Source organism: Chlamydotis macqueenii, chromosome 6 (assembly GCF_036417535.1).
Source record: "Chlamydotis macqueenii isolate bChlMac1 chromosome 6, bChlMac1.mat, whole genome shotgun sequence".
Taxonomy (NCBI): domain Eukaryota; kingdom Metazoa; phylum Chordata; class Aves; order Otidiformes; family Otididae; genus Chlamydotis; species Chlamydotis macqueenii.
The window spans coordinates 27328608-27351606 of record NC_141561.1 but is presented as its reverse complement, the minus strand read 5'-3'; the positions used below and the strand labels follow the sequence as shown (position 1 = coordinate 27351606).

The following is a 22999-nucleotide window of genomic DNA, read 5'->3' as shown; positions in this document are numbered from 1 at the left end:
CAGATAACCTTTGGAGAATGGTTTTTATCTTGGTCACTCAAATTTGTGGAGTGAAAGAGGGTCTACTAGCTGAAATGGTGACTCTTTGCTTCCAGAGAGGAGTTTCTTTGTTGGGTAAAACTTGTGCAGTATTACTGAAGTGATCTGGACAGCATCCAAGATTTAAACTGTCTCATGGGATGTGTTGCTGGCATTCTCTGTGGCCTGTTTAAGCATTTCTGTTTACAGATGTGTAGAGTCAGCTATTTGCAGTGCAGTGAGACTGCACTTCCTGTGGGCTGAATGGTGTTGCTTAACTGTGGTCAGCTGAATTCCTTGGACAAGAGTTGAATTTTTGTAATGTAAAGTCAATAGACTCTGCCAACAATAGCTGGCAATGAATGCATGTGCAAGGCTAGCATGAAATAATTTCTGATGGTGTATTAAATATTGTGGACTCTGTTCTTTATCTTTTTATGCATGGTTCTGACAAAAGTGAGCTGCAAGAATGGCTTTGTAATTATCCATCGCAACTTTCACACTAGCTCTTTATGTGTGAGCAGGATAATAAACTGTGAATGTACACAATTTTTGTGAAGCTTGTGGGCAGACATGTGCTTTGACTTCAGAATGCTTTTTTGGAAACTTGGTAGCTGACACTAGTTTTCTTAGATACTGATGCAGTTTGGGTATCAAACTTTTTATTTTTCAGATGGAGCAATTATCAGATGAAGAACTTGACCATGGTGCAGAAGAAGATAGCGATAAGGAAGATCAGGATCTGGACAAGATGTTTGGGGCCTGGCTGGGGGAACTGGACAAACTCACACAGGTTAGGCAGGTTTCAATCATCTCACAGAATAATTCCTTATAAGTATTACATATTACTTTTCAGTTGGATGCTAGCTACTTAGAACTGCCACTTGCAGCAAGGTACACAGACCATAGCATGTGACCAACTCACTCTTTAAAGGTTTCTCAATTGCCTTATTTTCCCCATCTCAAAGTTTTGTTTGTTTGTTTTCACAACCTGCTAGTTTGAACTTTCCTAAAGGGTATGATTCCTTGTGACAGTTATGGAATTGGTATTTTGTCCTCATGTATATAGAGAAACACTGACTTTAGCTGTTTAGAGGTAAGCTATATCTCCAAACATACGGTTGGACATTGTCCAGCTATGACAGCACTTATTTGTTACACCTGAACAGCAATAAAGAACAAGAAATTGTGAACATTACCACTGATGACATAGTGCCCTGATACAACCTAGAGGACCCATTATTCCAGAGTACTCTTCCTGCATCAGAGAGGCATCTGATAGGACATCTTTTAGCGCTTCCTTCTTTCTAGTCCTTTACCTTTCCTTCACATTTGCATGGGTATGCCAGACTGCTGTGGTGATAGGCCATTTCTCTATGACTGCCTGCTGTGATTTCAGCTATATGAGCTGGCCCTTCTCATTACATGTTTCATCTTCTCCCTCTTTGTCACGTAGAGTTAAGCAAAGGTATAATACTTCAAGTTTCAGTAAGCTAGAGAAGAGGCAGCTTTTCTCATCTTCATCTTACCCAAAGACTGAAGGAAAATTGAGGTAATTATGTGACAGCATTTGAAACTCAGGCTCATCTCTGTTATCTTCTGGTTAAATCTCTGCTTGCAAGATCTAAATGTGGGTAGCACTCTAGGGGAAAATGATTTGATTCCCCCCTCCCCCGTGAACTTGTGCGTGGAATGCGATAAACAATACTGCCTTTTGATATGAATGGAAGATATTATGAAATAAATCTGTATGTTGTAATTATTGTTGGTTTTTTAAGTTCATATGAAGGATTTTTAATGGTAAGTGGGAGCTGTTTTGAAGGCATGGGCTCTGTAAATTATCTTGGGTGAGAATCTTCACAGAGGATCACAGTGGGTAATTGATCTTCAGGCTTTTGTCGTCTGCCCCATATGTTTTGGTTGGGGTTTTTTTTTTTTGTTGTGTGTTGTTTTTTTTTTTTTTTTTTTTTAAGTAAGCAGCCTAGAAATATAAGCATACTTTACTTGGGGCTTACAGCTGCACTATTGACATACAGGCTTTGGTGTGATGTCTCAATTTGTGTGCTGATCCATGTGAAATTCTTAAAACCTGCTAACAGATAGTTAAGGGGGGGGGATCATACATTATTTCTTTCATACTGGTTTACAACACAGTCTACAACATAGTCTGGCAGTTGCCTTTCTGTCTTTTGCAACTATTGATAAATGACATTTCCCAAAAAACTTTGTATGACCTCATATGGTTTTGTATAAACAAGTTAATGCAGTTAGTTGTGTCTCAGTTCGTTTGTTTGGAAAGTGGTTGTGTCTTGATGCAGCTGCCCCCAAAAAGAGGGGTGATTAGAGCTAATGAGCTCCAAAGTGCTTTCTCCTATAGTCTTAGCATTTGTTGCTATTTATCAGCTGGACTCTTAAGAGCAGTAGGAGGAAAGGTTTTTTTGTTTGTTTGGTTGGTTTTTTTGTCCCTGAATTCCTTGAACTTTAACTTCATTTTTAGATTTCCTAAATGTTTATTTTGGGGAGGTATTGAAAGTTAAGACCTGGATTCCTTTCCAGATGGAAGTGCTTTGTAAAAGGTTTGTAATTGTTAAGGTGCTCATGAGCTCATTTGAATTCACTTTGCCCTCTTTAACTGATGATCTAATAAAAGCATTATAAAGTGTAGTCACAAAATTTGCAGCACATGGAAGCAGTGTTTGGCACTGATGCAGAGTGTATTAACATTTATCCTGCTCTGTGTTGCAGGTTAAATGAAGGCAATCTGCTTCCTTCTAATGACCATTCAGAACTAAGCTTTTGGTGCTACTGCAGTTTTCAGTAGTTCTTCAAACTGCTAGTTTAGCAGTATAATGTGTTGTGCAGGATGTGCTCTGATAATAGTGAGAGCATATCACACGTGTTTCCAAGGATGTGAAATAACTTAATTATTATTAAATTCAGTAAAACCATTTAAGATGCTTTTAACTAGGATATATTTGCTTTACAGAACATCTTTTGTGGCAATCTACGGGTTCAGTCTGAAGGAATGAGCCCTAACTTGCTGCTTCTGTCTCCAGTTTCAGTGCTGTTTCTAGGGTTATAGATAGTTACTTCCTCCCCTCCAGTAGTCTTTGTGAGACAATATCTCTCTCTCCCCCCCATCTCTCTCTCCCCCCCATCTCTCTCTCCCCCCCATCTCGCTCTCCCCCCCATCTCTCTCTCCCCCCCATCTCGCTCTCCCCCCCATCTCGCTCTCCCCCCCATCTCGCTCTCCCCCCCATCTCGCTCTCCCCCCCATCTCGCTCTCCCCCCCATCTCGCTCTCCCCCCCATCTCGCTCTCCCCCCCATCTCGCTCTCCCCCCCATCTCGCTCTCCCCCCCATCTCGCTCTCCCCCCCATCTCGCTCTCCCCCCCATCTCGCTCTCCCCCCCATCTCGCTCTCCCCCCCATCTCGCTCTCCCCCCCATCTCGCTCTCCCCCCCATCTCGCTCTCCCCCCCATCTCGCTCTCCCCCCCATCTCGCTCTCCCCCCCATCTCGCTCTCCCCCCCATCTCGCTCTCCCCCCCATCTCGCTCTCCCCCCCATCTCGCTCTCCCCCCCATCTCGCTCTCCCCCCCATCTCGCTCTCCCCCCCATCTCGCTCTCCCCCCCATCTCGCTCTCCCCCCCATCTCGCTCTCCCCCCCATCTCGCTCTCCCCCCCATCTCGCTCTCCCCCCCATCTCGCTCTCCCCCCCATCTCGCTCTCCCCCCCATCTCGCTCTCCCCCCCATCTCGCTCTCCCCCCCATCTCGCTCTCCCCCCCATCTCGCTCTCCCCCCCATCTCGCTCTCCCCCCCATCTCGCTCTCCCCCCCATCTCGCTCTCCCCCCCATCTCGCTCTCCCCCCCATCTCGCTCTCCCCCCCATCTCGCTCTCCCCCCCATCTCGCTCTCCCCCCCATCTCGCTCTCCCCCCCATCTCGCTCTCCCCCCCATCTCGCTCTCCCCCCCATCTCGCTCTCCCCCCCATCTCGCTCTCCCCCCCATCTCGCTCTCCCCCCCATCTCGCTCTCCCCCCCATCTCGCTCTCCCCCCCATCTCGCTCTCCCCCCCATCTCGCTCTCCCCCCCATCTCGCTCTCCCCCCCATCTCGCTCTCCCCCCCATCTCGCTCTCCCCCCCATCTCGCTCTCCCCCCCATCTCGCTCTCCCCCCCATCTCGCTCTCCCCCCCATCTCGCTCTCCCCCCCATCTCGCTCTCCCCCCCATCTCGCTCTCCCCCCCATCTCGCTCTCCCCCCCATCTCGCTCTCCCCCCCATCTCGCTCTCCCCCCCATCTCGCTCTCCCCCCCATCTCGCTCTCCCCCCCATCTCGCTCTCCCCCCCATCTCGCTCTCCCCCCCATCTCGCTCTCCCCCCCATCTCGCTCTCCCCCCCATCTCGCTCTCCCCCCCATCTCGCTCTCCCCCCCATCTCGCTCTCCCCCCCATCTCGCTCTCCCCCCCATCTCGCTCTCCCCCCCATCTCGCTCTCCCCCCCATCTCGCTCTCCCCCCCATCTCGCTCTCCCCCCCATCTCGCTCTCCCCCCCATCTCGCTCTCCCCCCCATCTCGCTCTCCCCCCCATCTCGCTCTCCCCCCCATCTCGCTCTCCCCCCCATCTCGCTCTCCCCCCCATCTCGCTCTCCCCCCCATCTCGCTCTCCCCCCCATCTCGCTCTCCCCCCCATCTCGCTCTCCCCCCCATCTCGCTCTCCCCCCCATCTCGCTCTCCCCCCCATCTCGCTCTCCCCCCCATCTCGCTCTCCCCCCCATCTCGCTCTCCCCCCCATCTCGCTCTCCCCCCCATCTCGCTCTCCCCCCCATCTCGCTCTCCCCCCCATCTCGCTCTCCCCCCCATCTCGCTCTCCCCCCCATCTCGCTCTCCCCCCCATCTCGCTCTCCCCCCCATCTCGCTCTCCCCCCCATCTCGCTCTCCCCCCCATCTCGCTCTCCCCCCCATCTCGCTCTCCCCCCCATCTCGCTCTCCCCCCCATCTCGCTCTCCCCCCCATCTCGCTCTCCCCCCCATCTCGCTCTCCCCCCCATCTCGCTCTCCCCCCCATCTCGCTCTCCCCCCCATCTCGCTCTCCCCCCCATCTCGCTCTCCCCCCCATCTCGCTCTCCCCCCCATCTCGCTCTCCCCCCCATCTCGCTCTCCCCCCCATCTCGCTCTCCCCCCCATCTCGCTCTCCCCCCCATCTCGCTCTCCCCCCCATCTCGCTCTCCCCCCCATCTCGCTCTCCCCCCCATCTCGCTCTCCCCCCCATCTCGCTCTCCCCCCCATCTCGCTCTCCCCCCCATCTCGCTCTCCCCCCCATCTCGCTCTCCCCCCCATCTCGCTCTCCCCCCCATCTCGCTCTCCCCCCCATCTCGCTCTCCCCCCCATCTCGCTCTCCCCCCCATCTCGCTCTCCCCCCCATCTCGCTCTCCCCCCCATCTCGCTCTCCCCCCCATCTCGCTCTCCCCCCCATCTCGCTCTCCCCCCCATCTCGCTCTCCCCCCCATCTCGCTCTCCCCCCCATCTCGCTCTCCCCCCCATCTCGCTCTCCCCCCCATCTCGCTCTCCCCCCCATCTCGCTCTCCCCCCCATCTCGCTCTCCCCCCCATCTCGCTCTCCCCCCCATCTCGCTCTCCCCCCCATCTCGCTCTCCCCCCCATCTCGCTCTCCCCCCCATCTCGCTCTCCCCCCCATCTCGCTCTCCCCCCCATCTCGCTCTCCCCCCCATCTCGCTCTCCCCCCCATCTCGCTCTCCCCCCCATCTCGCTCTCCCCCCCATCTCGCTCTCCCCCCCATCTCGCTCTCCCCCCCATCTCGCTCTCCCCCCCATCTCGCTCTCCCCCCCATCTCGCTCTCCCCCCCATCTCGCTCTCCCCCCCATCTCGCTCTCCCCCCCATCTCGCTCTCCCCCCCATCTCGCTCTCCCCCCCATCTCGCTCTCCCCCCCATCTCGCTCTCCCCCCCATCTCGCTCTCCCCCCCATCTCGCTCTCCCCCCCATCTCGCTCTCCCCCCCATCTCGCTCTCCCCCCCATCTCGCTCTCCCCCCCATCTCGCTCTCCCCCCCATCTCGCTCTCCCCCCCATCTCGCTCTCCCCCCCATCTCGCTCTCCCCCCCATCTCGCTCTCCCCCCCATCTCGCTCTCCCCCCCATCTCGCTCTCCCCCCCATCTCGCTCTCCCCCCCATCTCGCTCTCCCCCCCATCTCGCTCTCCCCCCCATCTCGCTCTCCCCCCCATCTCGCTCTCCCCCCCATCTCGCTCTCCCCCCCATCTCGCTCTCCCCCCCATCTCGCTCTCCCCCCCATCTCGCTCTCCCCCCCATCTCGCTCTCCCCCCCATCTCGCTCTCCCCCCCATCTCGCTCTCCCCCCCATCTCGCTCTCCCCCCCATCTCGCTCTCCCCCCCATCTCGCTCTCCCCCCCATCTCGCTCTCCCCCCCATCTCGCTCTCCCCCCCATCTCGCTCTCCCCCCCATCTCGCTCTCCCCCCCATCTCGCTCTCCCCCCCATCTCGCTCTCCCCCCCATCTCGCTCTCCCCCCCATCTCGCTCTCCCCCATCTCGCTCTCCCCCATCTCGCTCTCCCCCCATCTCGCTCTCCCCCCCATCTCGCTCTCCCCCCATCTCTCGCTCTCCCCCCATCTCTCGCTCTCCCCCCATCTCTCGCTCTCCCCCCATCTCTCGCTCTCCCCCCATCTCTCGCTCTCCCCCCATCTCTCGCTCTCCCCCCATCTCTCGCTCTCCCCCCATCTCTCGCTCTCCCCCCATCTCTCGCTCTCCCCCCATCTCTCGCTCTCCCCCCATCTCTCGCTCTCCCCCCGCCATCTCTGTCCCCCCCCCCGCCATCTCTGTCCCCCCCCGCCATCTCTCTCTCTCCCCCCCGCCATCTCTCTCCCCCCCCCCCCCGCCATCTCTCTCTCTCCCCCCCCCCCCCTCTCTCTCTCCCCCCCCATCTCTCTCCTCCCACCCAAGCGAAGCTGAGGAGAGAAGGGAGTTCAGCAAAAATAAATATCAGGGGAAAAACTAGTGCATTTGATTTTTTTTTTTTTTTTTTTTTTTTTTTAACAAAGGCTTGAGTAAAGTTGTAGAAAACGGAAGTAAAAAGCTTAGGTGAGGAATACTCTTCTTTTAGACAAGCATATCTTCAGGAAAGCTTTTTCGGTACAGGCATTGCTTAAATTCAAACCCTCTACAGGCCTGTTGAGCCTCAGTGACAGAGCCAGATTCCCCATGTAACACTTGTCACTCCAAGGGCAGTGGCACTGGACCCTGTCATCCACCTCTTGGGTCATCGGCAGGATCATAGTGTCCTACTGCTTGCTACTTACAAAAATACTGATATTTATTTTAATATTGTGCCCATATTAACTTTCATAATATAACGATTCAATGTATCAGATAGGAAGTTGTCTTTTTTTAAAAAAAACAATATTAGTTTCTCTAAAAAAAAATTATTCTGCATAAACTGGCTGGGGTTCGCTTTCACAGTTCAGCATTTTTCACAGAAAAGGCTTATTGAGAAAAATATCTGAATTTAACCCATTTAAAATCCCTTTTAATAAAATAAAATTCTTAATTGAATTCTTTTATGTGCTTATGCCATGTTCGTGCTCATAAGCTAATGATACGTTTCTTAGAGAGGATGCCACAGTTTTAATGTGTTTAGATACTTGTGCAATTCGCTGCGGAGTTTTCAGACGTAAGCCAGCTGTCTGTTTCAAAATGAGCTAGAATGTAGCACCGCTTAAAAATGCATTTGGGATATACTTCTGTCCTTTTGATTCTAAAAAAATCTTTTAACATCTTTTCTCCATTTAATATCTGAAGCTAAATCTCTGTGGTATGGTGGTGTAGATTTTCAGTCTAAAGCCTGAAAAACTTTTTTTTTTTTATATTTATCCCAGGAGTTTTAAAAATAATTCTCTTAGAGAACATTAATTTTCATTCATCTTGAAGATTTACTTGTCCGGTTCCTTGTCAAAATTTATTCTGCACTTTTTCTTGTCTTTTTCAGAGTTTGGATAAAGACAAGCCTGTGGCACCAGTGAAGAGATCACCCCTCCGTCAGGAAACCAATCTTGCCAACTTCTCATATCGCTTCTCTATGTACAATTTGAATGGTTTGTTGATTTATTTACCCTCTCAAATATTAGTTTAGGAAAAAAACCTGTTCCAGCTGTAAATGAGAACATTGTAAAATATAAGAGCATTTAAAAATGCTTCTGGCTGAAGTGTGAACATGTTTACTGAAGGCATTGCTTTCTGATGGCACAGAATTTTGAGTATCCTAAAGCCGTATCTTTCACAGCACCTAGTATCTGAGAATTGGGATCTGGTTTTATGAAGGAATGAATTGATGTATATCTGTTAAACAAGTAGAAAGAGCATCTTGCTTCATTGGACAGGATGCAGGAATGTATCTGCAGAATACTTTCATGTTAAACAAAAATAGTGTTTTTATGCTTTTCCTTGTCTTAAAATAGCTTCCCTTGATTGTAATACAGGAAGCTTTAATTTAAAGACTTGAGTATGTGTATAGTATTCTGTGGGATTTTTTTAAAACAATGTTACATACCTTCCATTGCTTTAGCAGAAAATGCTTAGCAAAACACCTACACTTTTTAAAAAGCGAATACATGATATTATACAAATGTATTTGTAGATTCTGTTCACAGAATAGCAGTTCAAACTTTTCAAATGTAATCTGAACATCATAGATTTCCTGGGGGGCTTTGTTGTAGGTTTGTTTAGGGTTTTTTTTTAGTTTTTTTGTTTGTTTGTTTGTTTTTTAATTGCTGTTAGACTGGTAAAGAGTAGTAGTGCAAATAAATTTGTGCTTAGTAGTGAGCAGAGATTTCGCAATACAGATGTGAAAAGAATATACAACTTCCTTTACCCTAATTGTTAAATTTGTTAATGCAAAGTGAAGAGTTGCACAGACAAATGAAGTAACTCTGCACGTACTGAAAACTTGTTTGTTGCAGAAGCCCTGAATCAGGGGGAGACTGTGGATCTAGATGCCCTCATGGCTGATCTGTGTTCCATAGAGCAGGAGCTCAGCAGCATTGGGTCTCATTCAGCGAACAATGCTGCAGTGAAACGCCTTGCCACAGAATCCAAAGCTCAGAAACCACCTGCTAGCCGACCTTCGACTAAGCACAGCAGCATGAAAGGAATATCCTCCTCATCTGGTAAAGTGACTAAACCGTCACATGCCAACGTGTCTTTGGATGATATCACTGCACAGTTAGAGAAGGCCTCTTTGAGCATGGATGAGGCAGCCCAACAGTCTGTTGCAGAAGATAGCAAACCAGCAGTTACTGCGCAGCACAGGAGGACAGCATCTGCTGGCACAGTGAGTGATGCTGAGGTGCGGTCAATCAGTAATTCCTCCCGTTCCAGCATAACCTCTGCAGCTTCCAGTGTGGACTCCTTGGATATCGATAAGGTGACAAGACCTCAGGAACTGGACTTGACATCACAAGGGCAACCAGTCACTGAGGTAGAGTGTCATTAATTCAAGATTTTAGTTTGGTTAGGGTTTTTTCTTTTTTCCTTTTTTCTTCCCCCTCCCCATCCCTTATCTCTCATGCTGACACTCCTAGTTAAACATCTTCCGTACACTGGGGTTGATTAAATATTAAGGCTGCTGCTGCTGCCTTTCTCTGTTTCTGTCCACAAGGAATCTTTTTAAAGAATGTGTACTACTATTTTTTTTTAAGGGCTTTCCTCATCCTAAGCCAGTCGTGGATTTTAGTCTTTTATAGTTATGTTTTTATTCAAGGTAAGTCTCATATATTGCTTTTAATGTAGATCTGAGGAGTGCACAGCTGTTGAAAAAAGAAAGTACGAATGACAACACTACCTTCCTGTTACAGTACATGTAATACCTGAAACACATGGAGCAATTTACAAGTGCCTATCTGGAGCTACACTATACTAGTAAATTGCTGCTACTTAATATTCTTGTTTAATATATGACAGAGAGAACTCTTTGAAGCAATGCATAACACAGATAAACAACTGGGCTAGGATACAGCAATAGCAGATGTTCATTTGGGATTTTGGTGCCTCGGCATTGCTTAATCAGAGGGAAACTTATCAGTAAAAACACAGGCAATTTGGGGAACGTTGAAAGTGTTGGTGACTTATGTGAGGAAGTGGGGAAAATGTTCTGTGAGTTTAAAGAACTTAAACTAGAAGTTGTCTTGTAGAAATATTCTCTGAAATGGAAATCTGGCCTGTTCAAAAGTCAGTTGTACTAATATGTGTATTCTCTTTTACGGAGAAAACTGGAACAAGCTGAGTTTATTCTAATCAATAATTAACACTCATTTGAATGAGCTGTGCTGAAAACGTGCCTCTACCCATCTGCAGCAAAAGTTCATCAGATGTAAAGAGTGAATGGTGCAGGCCTATCAGTCTAATAATCAACTCATCAAGGTCACACTAGGATTTAAATCTTTATTTGAAATGGTGAGAAATGAATGAGTGACAGTTTAGGTAATTTTTTTTTTTTGTATAAAAGTTAGTGTTCAGTATATTTTTATTGGAGATTTGTATTGAGTGAAGCAAAACAGAGGTAGAAAGAAATGTGCCCTTTTCTCTTTGGAAAGTTAAAATGCAAACCTTTGCATTATTGCTGTAGGCCTAAGAGTTGGAACTAGCCTGTGACAATCATTGATCATATTGTTGTTCTTTCTGTAGTATGACATGGTCCATTTGTGGGTTTTTTTGATCTCAGTCATGCTGATATCTTTATCTTTTTTTTTTTTTTTTTTTTTTTTAGTGTGGAAATTTAGGCAATATTGCATTTTTGTCTCTTGGGCTAAAAAGATTATTTACTTGAATTCATCGCTTTTGTAACTTGCGTAGCACAAGAAAAACTTCAATTTTGCATTTCTTAATTTTTAAAAATGCAAGGTGTTTTCTGCAGTTGACTTTGCAGGCCTCCGTCTAGATCTCAGCCTTTCTTACTTCAGGAGTGATATGCTTGAGGCGTCAGTAAGATTGCCTTTGTCTCCCAGATTTTTCAATTCTTTGTGTGGTGTGAGTAATCAACGAACCACCTGCTGCACTTAAGTAACTTGATGTTGGTCAAGAGACCAAGGTCAAGAAGTTGCTTTCTGAGCTCTTAACCACTGACTCCAAGGCTCAAAATAACCCCAAAAGCTTTTCTTGCAAAGGTATGTGAGAGCTACCTTTGTAAACCCGGTGATTGCTTCTCATAAGAATGCAGCTATTGTTTCTCTGCCCAGATAAGTTGATAAGAATTTCTTTGATTTCTTTGAAGAAGGTAACCAGAAAGTGTAATTTGAGAGCCAAGTTGTGATGTCCTTTACTCACCTCTACAGTCATTGACAGTGCTGCTTTGTTTTTGCTCTATGTATTCTTCTTCATTACAGTAGCCTGAGGGAGATGTTCAACTATGAAAAATTTTCCCCATGGTATTCAGCTGCTCGGTATTAAAACTGTTATGTGATGAAATGGGATTTTTTTACTGTGAAGCAACTTTTTTTCATTTCACCAATGGTGAGAAAAAAGGGGAAAATCACATTTGTTTGGAGTTTGTGACTGATTCGGTAGTGATGGCTGTTAAATTAAATTTACCTTATAAATGGGCAGAAACACAAGGATTCTTTGGTAAAATAATTGTGTACCAGTAAAGGAGTTTATTTCCTTTTTCATTCATTTAGCACATGAAAACTGTTTTTTAGGCATTTATTAATCTTCATGGCTGGGTTGTGAACCAAAACACCTTTTCCTAGTATGACTGAATTCTACCCTCCCTACCCCACAGTTGATTCAATGGTGCTGTTTCTGATGGAGGACATACCTCTAAGGAAGTAGCCTTTGAGGGAAGACCTAGTGCCCATGTAGGAAAAAAAAAAACCCAGTTTTTATGTAGAAACTGGGGAAGGCTATTATTTCATGGCCATAGCAGATCTGATTTGAGATTTGTTATTCTCACATAGTACTTTAAGTTAGCTCTTTCCTTTTCACCTGTCTTCCTTGAGACTGTCTGTGGTTGAGCTGACCTTTACAATTTTTCTTTGCTGCTATGGCTCTTATGAAAGAGGTCAGTGACTTGGCAGCTCTGCCCTTTTGTCAGATCCTTTCTGTTCTCTCCAGGCGGCATAGGGACTTCTAAAACTCGTCCTTTCTTCTGCAACTTAGTTTTATTGGAATTGCAAGAGAAAGAGCTTAACTTTAAGTAAAATGGGAGACTGTTTTGATAGGAGGAAGTGCTTGTCTGAAAAAGGAAATGAAACTTTTGCCGTTATTAACTGCAGTATTTTATCTTTAAAAACATCTCTGCTATGTATTTAAGAGCTTACTGACCTGAAAGTGTAGGGAAATCCTGTAAAAGAACTTCCATGCAGTGGCCTACTGAAGGTACGTATAGTCTAGTATTCTTTCTGGAGGATAATAGTGATGAATGTTACGGAAAGAGGCTGCAATTCCATAGCCACCAAAGATGGGAGGATATTACTTCCTTTTCCTCTCTTCCTTCCTTCCCCAAAGCTCTTATTTACACTGTCTCATCTCCTCCCTTGTCCCAGCTTTGGCAGTTAATGATACTTAACACACCAAAACTTATCACTTGTATTCTGAGGCTTGTTCTGTGTTATTTGGGTGAATTGCATAGGCTCAGAGAGGGGTCTGATGTGTGCTGATGTGTGGTAGGAGGATTGTAGCCAAGAACTGGAGGCTTGAAAGGGAGCACAGGAATACATCCATTGATGATAATGAGTTATTCAAATATTTTTGCCTGAGCAGTTGGACAGGCACCTTAGTGTTGTCACCTTCCTCTTCCTCCTATGCTGTAGGAACTTCTTGGGGTTGAAGATACATCAGCATCATGACAGATTATAACTCTCAGAAGTCCTATTGGCCAGGACCATACTTGTTCTCATTCTGAATTTGTCTCTATGCCACTTTCAGGAGAGTTGGCTGAAATTCACTGGGTTGTCTAAAAATCATCGTTTTCTTAGTTGTCATCATGATTTGTTTCTTTTTCTCCCTTTCATAACCATTCTTAACACTACCTGTTTGCATGCTGTGAACATTAATGTCTTCAAAGACTATTGCTTTGTAGTCTCAAGATCTTGTCTTGGTCATACTAAATGTTGTCTGTCTGCATTTATATTCTTGACTTTAGTCTCTAAGCATTGCTGAATAAGAAAAGTTGTTTCTACCACACCCTAACTCCTCGTAATTTTTGCTAAATTGAAATTTGTCTTTCACAGAATTACTTCTCAAGACCTTGCTTGAGCAGTATTCTTCTTTAAATTGGTAGGTTACTTCTTGTCTTCTGTCCTTTTAGTTGTGTAATGAGTGGCATGCACTTCAAGTCTTGATTTCTGCGTATGGGATACTTTACTTGAATGTAGACTGAGTGAGTGATGTAATAGGATGAGTGAAGGTAGGGGAAGTGATGACTCTATGACATGTCCCTTCCTTCCACCCACATAATCTTTTTCATTCTTCCTTCTGTCCCTCTACCACCAAGAAGTTATGTCTATTTTCAGTGAGCTGTGCTAGAGCGTTAGGAGAAGTAGTGTGGAGAGAATAGAGAACTGTGTTGATCATGCTTATGTAGCTAGTTGTGTGTGATCAGTGAAAGGGGCCATTCATGGACAGTCATTGTTACTGCCCTACATATACTCAGGGAAGAGGTTGCAGATAATTTGAAGTCTGTCATATGGTCTGGCACAGTACAGCATTACTCACCCTCTCTCCCAACAAGATGGAGTTCTTTATGTCTGTAACCCAGTTTGCACATCTGAGAGATTCTGACTTTACATATGAAGATAATGCATAGTTAATGCTATGTGATTTTTATTATTATTATTTTTTAGCTTTTACTTCAATTCCTTCTAGTTTTAGACTTGGTGCATAAGAGATTATAATCATGACAAGGGACTACCAATGCATTAAAACTACAAATTCTTTGTTTCACTTGGCAGAGAAGGTGGCAGTAGAGAGCAAACTGTAGTATTTCTTGCAGGGAAAAGGAGCTTTGGGGGCGTGACAGTTAGTAATGGTTGCAATGTAAGCTTAGCAGACATAGACAAGTCTGTATTGGCTAATAACTCCTGTGAGATAAAGTAGAAAACTCGAAATGAGTGTAAGGAAAGACAAAGTTTGTGTTGTACAGCAATTTTGCCTTGGTTCTCGTATGGATGTGTTGTCACTGAAATAATACTTGCTGCACAGTGGCATGACGCAGAGGCTCTTCTACCCATTAAAAATTATTGTAGGTCATGTTTTATGTGTGATTACTAATTTTTACATCGTATGAAAATGCAGTTAACTGTTTCTATATGTAGATAAATCAACCCCTAATATATATGATCTTTGGTAGGCAACAGTATCTTAAAATAGAGTTGGATGGCTGAACCTCATATACTATTTGTAGGTGATTTAAAGAAGAGTTGTGGTCTATTTTAGCTCTTGGAGGAGTAGACCATTACTGACTCGTGTATTTTGGGAGCTTAAGGTTTGAGTAGTTTTCCTTATGTTCCGTGTTTTGTGTGGTTAGCAGATGCTAAGGATGTTAGTCTTTGATTTGTGAGAATAGTCACAGATATGCAACAGACAAGTCATGACAGACGTTTGTTTTGTGTTTCTTCTAAAGGTGCTTAAAAAAAATTAAATTATTTTAGTTTTCTGCCAGTTCTGTTATGCCTTTAGTTTTGTAAACAAACTGTGTTCTGGACTGTTTCCAGTTATCCTTTTCCTAAGCTGAAAATAGTCAATGGAAAACACTTAATTTTGAAACATAATTAGACCATCTCTTCCTCTTTCTTTTTTTCCAATTATTAGTCATGAAGTTGGTTGGTGTGTTTTTTTTTGTTTTTAATAAGTCAACAGTAAAGTAAAACTGTGCGTATTTATAATCCTGAAGCATTACTTTGGCTTCTAGTTTTGTTGGCATAAGAAGCATGAGCCATCCAGTTTTCAAATGTTCTTGAAATACATGTAAAACAGCTCTTTACTTGCCAAATTTTTAGAGACTTTCAAAACATCCTCTGAGATAAACATATCAGTTTATGAAATATAAATAATATTTATATATTTTGGTAATCAAATGTGCTTGGTTATTCATCATGAAGTTTATGCATGACAGCAAACTAGTTTTCATCATATGATGCACTAGAACCCAAAAAACTATTAAAGCACCCTTCCCAATGCCTGCAAAACTTGCACCTATTTTTTTTTTTCACATTATACTTAGGGAATCTGCAAAGCAAATGATGGGAAGGGATTATTATTTTTTTTTGTAAGAATCTTGAATTGGAATCCAAGGGAGGTGTTCTAAAAGTTCAAGTTATTGCATGTGCGTGGAATGGTAGGTTTAAAAAATTGAGGTATATAAATTTAAAATAAGTGAAAGGGAAATGAGAACCTAATAATTTTCTTTATATTGGTAGTTCTTGATTCTCCAATCAGGATATCTGACTTATTTCATAGCTATGAATTTAAAATATACCCTGTAACTTTTTTCCACATAGGAAGTCATTATTTAAAGTGTAGCAGGAACCGTCAAACATGTAAGAATATTTTTATCTTTTAAGATTGCCTGTCAGCATTGCCTCACACTGATGAATAAGCTTAAAGTTCCCTCCCTGGAAGGATAGGAAAATGGACAGTATGGTACATGTCTTGTTTGACACAGCTGGCTAGCAAAGCTGCTATTAACTCAAAAATTACAGTTGTCGTGTATTTTGTTACCTTAAGTATGAACACTTGTCTTGGTTTAGCCCCAACTGGCAACTAAGTACCATGCGTCCGCTTGTTCACCCTCCCCCCTCCTGGGAGTGATGGGGGAGAGAAAATATAATGAAAAGCTGGTGGGTTGAGATAAGGACAGGGAGAGATCATTTAGCAATTACCATCACAGGTAACAGACTCGATTTGGGAAAGCTAACTTAATTTATTACCAATCAAATCAGAGTAGGATAATGAGAAACAAAACCACATCTCAAAAACATCTTCCCCCTCACCCTTCCTCTCTTCCAAGGCTCTACTTAACTTCCAGTTTCTCTACTTCATCCCCTGTCAGCGATGCAAGGGAATGGGGGTTGTGCTCCATTCATCATGCATTGTCTCTGCCTCTCCTTCCTCCTCAGCAGGAGGACTCCTCACACTCTTCTCCTGTTCCAGCGTGGGGTCCCTCCGACAGGAGACAGTCCTCCACGAACTTCTCCAACGTGAGTCCTTCCCACGGGCTGCAGTTCTTCAGAAACTGCTCCAGCATGGGTCACTTCCATGGGGGTGCAGTCTTTCAGGAGCAGGCTGCTCCAGCGTGGTCCTCCACAGCTCCACAGGTCCTGCCAGGAGCCTACTCCAGTGCAGGCTTTCCACAGGGCCACAGCCTCCTTCAGGCACATCTGCCTGCTCTGGTGTGGGGTCCTCCATGGGCGCAGGTGGATCTCTGCTCCTCCATGGGCCTGCATGGATTGCAGGGGGACAGCCGGCCTCACCATGGGCTGCACCACGGGCTGCAGGGGAATGTCTGCTTCGACACCTGGAGCACCTCCTCCTCCTCCTCCTTCTCTGACCTTGGTGTCTGCAGGGTTGTTTCTCTCACATATTCTCACTCCCCTCTCCCTTGCTGCTTTTCCCAGCGGTTCTTTCCCTTAAATATGTTATCACAGAGGTGCTACCACTGTTGTTGATGGGCTCGGCCTTGGCCAGTGATGGGTCCCTCTTGGAGCCGACTAGCATTGACTGTGTTGGACAGAGGGGAAGCTTTTACCAGCTTCTCACAAAAGCCACCCCCATTGCCCCTCCACTACCAAAACCTTGCCATGCAAACCCAATACAATGCTGAAGGCATGGCCTATGCCTTAATGCTGTTCTTTCTGGTTGTTCTGTAATGTTGGAGTCTTTTGTGGATAAACAACTGAATGACTCAAACTGTGCTATTCCAAATGCGTTTATCTGCAGTTAAAAACTGCGTCTGCAGCTACTTTCCTGGTAGCCCCTTGCATATGACAGTAGTGAGGTGACTGTCTCCAGCAAAATCATACTGTATCAGTTAGAATTTGCCTGTGGTGTGCTTGTCCTTTCTTCCATTGTGTTCTTTTGGAGATACCAAACGCTTGATGATTTCTATTCTCCAGCTGTTCTGACACAGTTCAATGTTCATTAGCCTTCACTTTCTGGTTGCATTAGACTCTTGCCTATTCTTCTTGCCTAAGAAAAGAATGTGAACTGCTGGTAGTGCTAGTCAGCTGAGCTGATACCCTCTTAAAATGGTTAGACTTCTTTCTGTATGTACATGTGCTGTTTTGATCAGTAATGCTAACAGTAGAATAGCCGCTGTTGCTGATGGAAACTATCTAGTGACACTGGTCTAGTGACCTTTTATCTTCTCCTCCTGTCTCTTTACATGCATTGATTAGAGAAGCCACTACTCCTACTGACTTCATCAGTTGTAGAAGACAGTATGAATTGGGTTCTGTGTAAATAACCACTTTTTAAAATAAATATTGCTACTTTCATGCCAGTTCTACAGCACATTAGAAAAAATAGTTTTGTTTATGATAGGATTTATTAAGAAAAAATGTGTCATTGATTGTCCTCCTCTTCAATATCTTTATTGATGATCTGGATGAGGGCATTGAGTGCACCCTCAGTAAGTTCACAGATGACACCAAATTGGCTGGGAGTGTGGATCTGCCTGGGGGTAGCGAGGCCCTACAGAGGGATCTGGACAGGCTGGAGAGCTGGGCTGAAGCCAAGCTGAAGCCAATGGGATGAGGTTCAACAAGACCAAATGCCGAGTCCTGCACTTCGGCCACAACAACCCCAGGCAGCGTTATAGGCTTGGGGCGGAGTGGCTGGAGGACTGCGTGGAGGAAACGGACCTGGGGGTACTGATTGATGCTCGGCTGAGCATGAGCCGACAGTGTGCCCGGGTGGCCAAGAAGGCCAACGGCATCCTGGCTTGCATCAAAAACAGTGTTACTAGCAGGAACAGGGAGGTAATTGTCCCCCTGTACTCAGCACTGGTGAGACCGCACCTCGAGTACTGTGTTCAGTTTAGGGCCCCTCACTGCAAGAAAGACATTGAGGCCCTGGAACGCGTTCAGAGGAGGGCTACGAAGCTGGTGAGGGGTCTGGAGCACAGGCCTTATGAGGAGCGGCTGAGGGAGCTGGGATTGTTCAGTCTGGAGAAGAGGAGGCTCAGGGGAGGCCTTATAGCTCTCTATAACTTCCTGAAGGGAGGTTGTAGTGAGCTAGGGGTCGGCCTTTTCTCTCGTGTAGACAGTGATAGAACTAGAGGCAATGGTTTCAAGCTGCGCCAGGGGAGATTCAGGCTGGACATTAGGAAATATTACTTCTCGGAAAGGGTAGTCAGGCACTGGAATGCACTGCCCAGGAAGGTGGTGGAGTCACCGACCATGGGGGTGTTCAAGAAACGTTTGGATGTTGTGTTGAGGGATATGATTTAGCTGAGAAGTATTGGTGATGGTTGGACTGGATGATCTTTTAGGTCTTTTCCAATCTTGATAATTCTGTGATACAGACAAGCTAAAAAAAATGGTTGCTCAGAGATTGGAACTCTTACTAGGATCATCTGCAAGAGACAAAATACCATACATCAATGACCAAGTAAATCTAGGCAACATACCTCTCAGAATAAGCAGTCTTGGACCAAGCTACTAGACCTGGGATGAGAAGTGAGAATTCTTGCCTTATGATGTTACCAAATTATGTCAAAAGCACTGCAGGGAGTTGTATGCTTTGGTTGCAGTTTCCAGTTACAATACCACTCTGCAAGTTGTGATTAATTAATGGAGCTCTTCTTTGTACATACACCAGTCCACTTAAAACCAAGACAAATTCCTGTACTTTTTCTGCAACATCTAATTAGATTAGGGAAGAGAAATACTACATCTGTAGGAAATTAGCAACAGATTACTTGTTTGTCCTTACTTCAGGTTGCCAAAAATCAAATTTGGAACAGATGACAAAAATGACACAGCAGCCGGTTGTGGAACATTAAACTCTTAAAAGGATAAAAGAATTTATGCAGTTTTCTTCAGTTGCATATACTTCTAAGTAACAGGATGAAAACTAGGGTTTGTAAGGTTTGTAAAAGAGTTTGAACCCAAAAAATGACACTTGATGTTCTGAAGAAACAACTGAGAACTGGTCTTCTAGGTGTGTCAGTTTTGTGCATGCTGGTTACTGTTTAGTTTGTTACAGTATAATAAAAGTTGTATGCAAATACAGGAAGAGTCTTTATTTTTAGTTAACCAAATTTACAGCCTTCATTAGTTTCCTGTGTTGGACATTTACTAGTCTCATGTTTGTGAAGGTTATTCTAGATTTTAGATCGGCCACATCAGTGCTTTGCTTTATGAATGCAGGTTTTAATTTTTTTTCATATAGTTTATCTGCTTTTAACCAAAAGGGTAGATATGTGACTTTTAACTCCCCAGCTGTGAATACCTGTTCTCCTCTAGTGATTGATCTTTGGATGAGTTGATGTTGACAGTCAAAACTGAGTCATAGTTTAGAAGTCAACGGAGGCATATAAGGAAATGTTAGTTAATACAGTTACTACTTAATGTAAAAGGCAGCAGATTCAAACAAAACAAATTAAAGCTACTTGTACTTTTTTTCTTAGTTTTCTTAGCTGCTTTGATGTCTTGTTTTCTGTGCTGCAGGTGGAGGATTTCACAGGAATTAAGTATCTGATATTCTTTATCTAGAGCAGTCGGGCATGAATTAATCTTAAATTTTGACCTTTTTTTTCCCTTCCTTCTTTCAGTCTTCCACTTAAGACATCTCTTTTTTGACTGATCAGACAATCATTTTCCATGAAATTATACCCCATCTTATTTATTTTTTCCTGTATTTTTTTTTTTCTTTTGCAAAAATTCCACTGCTTGAAACCAGCTCCCTGCAGATAAACATTATTTGGGATTTCGTGTTTGGTTTAAGCTAATTTAGGTCCATGCTACTGCTGAACTGGGCAGTCTTGCCCCATCTTGTATTTGTACTAATGTTTGTGCAGCTGCCTAATGATTTGGATTAGCTTTTGGTCTCCCTGAAAAATAATCCTTCTGAATTAGTTGTTCATTGATCCACTGGACCACATGGTCAAAATCACTGCTGTTCACAGGAAAGAGGTGTGAGAGCATGTGGTTGGGGGAAGGTAAAGACTGCCTCTTTATTGTACTATTACTATTCTTTCTGGTAGTTTAGTCTTAAATTTCTTAAAACTAGTAGTGAAACTAAGCTTGAACTGAAATGTTTGCTAGTTTTTGCAATCCTTTCTGTCCTGCTGTGTCCCAAGGAACTTGTATTTGACAGGGCAGTGTCACAACCTGACCTGGGAGGTACATGGACTAGCGAATAGTGTACCTCATGCATAAGAACAACAAGGCTGGCAAAAAGGCCAGGAGGCCGTCGTGGATGAGCAAGGAGCTCCTGGACCAACTGAAAGTGAAGAGGAAACCCTATAGAGGGTGGAAGCAGAGACAGGTAGCACGGGAGGACTACAAAGATGCTGTGCGAGTGGCCAGGGAGCAGGTGAGGAAGGCTAAAGCCCTGACGGAATTGAATCTGGCCGGGGATATAAAAAGCAACAAGAAAAGCTTCTATAGGTATGTAGGGGACAAAAGAAAGTCCGAGGAGAATGTAGGCCCCCTCCGGAAGGAAACCGCTGTCCTGCTTACCCGGGACATGGAGAAGGCTGAGGTACTCAATGACTTTTTTGCCTCAGTCTTCACCGATAAGGGCTCTTGTCTCACCACCCAAGCTGTTGAAGGCACAAGCAGGGACTGCGAGGATGAAGGACTGCCCACTGTACTTGAAGAGCAGGTCCAGGAACATCTGAGGAACTTGAAGGTGCACAAGTCCATGAGACTTGATGAGATCCATCCGTGGGTCTTGAGGGAACTGGCGGATGAAGTTGCCAAGCCACTGGCTATCGTATTTGAGAAGTCGTGGCTGTCTGGTGAGGTCCCCGGTGACTGGAAGAGAGGGAACATAACCCCCATTTTTAAAAAGGGGAACAAGGAGGACAGGCCGGTCAGCCTCACCTCTGTGCCTGGCAAGGTCATGGAGCAGATTCTCCTGCAAACCATGCTAAGGCACATGGAGAGCAAGGAGGTGGCTGGTGACAGCCAACATGGCTTCACCAAGGGCAGATCGTGCCTGACCAATGTGGTGGCTTTCTTTGATGGGGTGACGGCATCGGTGGACAAGGGACAAGCAACGGATATCATCTACCTGGACTTGTGCAAAGCTTTTGACACTGTCCCGCACGACATCCTTCTCTCTAAACTAGAGAGACATGGGTTTGATGGACGGACCACTCGGTGGATAAGGAGTTGGCTGGATGGCCGCACTCAGAGAGTGGTGGTCAACAGCTCGATGCCCAAGTGGAGACCAGTGACGAGTGGCGTCCCTCAGGGGTCCGCATTGGGTCCGGCCCTGTTCAACATCTTTGTCGGCGAAGTGGACAATGGGATAGAGTGCACCCTCAGCAAGTTCGCCAATGACACCAAGCTGCATGGTGCCGTCGACACGCTGGAAGGGAGGGATGCAATCCAGAGGGACCTTGACAGGCTGGAGAGGTAGGCCCGTGCCAACCTCATGAAGTTCAGCCAGGCCAAGTGCAAGGTCCTGCACCTGGGTTGTGGCAATCCCAGGCACAAATACAGGCTGGGAGGAGAATGGATCGAGAGCAGCCCTGAGGAGAAGGACTTGGGAGTGCTGGTGGACAAGAAGCTCAACATGAGCTGGCAATGTGCCCTGTGGCTCAGAAGGCCAACCGCATCCTGGGCTGCATCAAGAGAAGCGTGGCCAGCAGGTCGAGGGAGGTGATTCTCCCATTCTACTCTGCCCTGGTGAGACCCCACCTGGAGGACCGCATCCAGTTCTGGAGCCCCCAACACAAGAAGGACATGGACCAGCTGGAGAGGGTCCAGAGGAGGGCCATGAAGATGATAAGAGGGCTGGAGCACCTTTCCTATGATGACAGGCTGAGAGAGGGTCGGAGCTGTTCAGCCTGGAGCAGAGGAGGCTCTGGGGAGACCTTACAGTGGCCTTCCAGTACCTCAAGGGGGCCTACAGGAAAGATGGGGAGAGGCTGTTCAGTAGGGCCTGTTGTGATAGGACGAGGGGTAATGGTTTTAAAACAGAGGGAGGTAGATCTAGATTAGATATTAGGAAAAAGTTTTTTACACTGAGGGTGGTGGAACACTGCCACAGGTTGCCCAGAGAGGTGGTGGATGCCCCATCCCTGGAAACGTTCAAGGCCAGGCTGGATGAGGCTCTGAGCAACCTGATCTAGTCGGGGATGTCCCTGTTTCTTGCAGGGGTGTTGGACTAGATGACCTTTGAAGGTCCCTTCCAACTCTAACCATTCTGTGATTCTATAAAGTGCAGCAGTTTCTTAATTTGAAATGTCCACAGACATGTTTCTTAAATTGCAATGAATTTTGATATGTTTGGACTGTAACTGGCAGACCTGGCATGAAGTTATAAATGTCCCTAGTAGTTAAGAAATAATTGCTGTAAAAAATTTTTTTTTTTTTTTTTTGGTCCTAATTGTTTGGTTGTGGATTTGGTGGTTGGGATTGGTTTTTTTTTTTTTTTTTTTTTTTTTTAAGTTACAAAGTTAAACACTTAAACTTAGGAAATTTCAGTTGCCTGTAGTGAAATGAAACTCCACAACTCCAGAAGGAGGGTTGACCACTTGGGCACACAAAGTTATAGCTCCAGATTCTTATTTCCTGTTGGTGGCTCCAATATGCTCTGCAGCAGCAAGGCATTGCAATTTCAAGAAGGCTGCCATACTTTCCTACCATGGACCCAAGCATTCTCAAACTTGGCCAATCTTTTGTTCGAGGTTAGTAGTGTGCAATCTGGGTGAAGGGCTGGGCAGTGCTCTGTGAGAGATGCAGCCTTGAGTTTTTTTAATTGTGATGCTCCAGACTTCACAGAGACTTTAT

The 22999-nt window shown here is 45.7% G+C and overlaps 1 protein-coding gene across 1 annotated transcript in view; it reads left to right on the top strand.

Annotated features, from left to right (window-relative positions):
* RAPH1 (Ras association (RalGDS/AF-6) and pleckstrin homology domains 1) overlaps positions 1-22999 on the top strand; it is a 102587-nt gene that overhangs the window by 33824 nt on the left and 45764 nt on the right. Inside the window, exons 2-4 of the mRNA XM_086750958.1 lie at positions 692-811; positions 8029-8134; positions 8999-9516. Coding sequence (XP_086607084.1) covers positions 692-811; positions 8029-8134; positions 8999-9516 — 744 coding nt within the window. The remainder of the gene's footprint in view (positions 1-691; positions 812-8028; positions 8135-8998; positions 9517-22999) is intronic.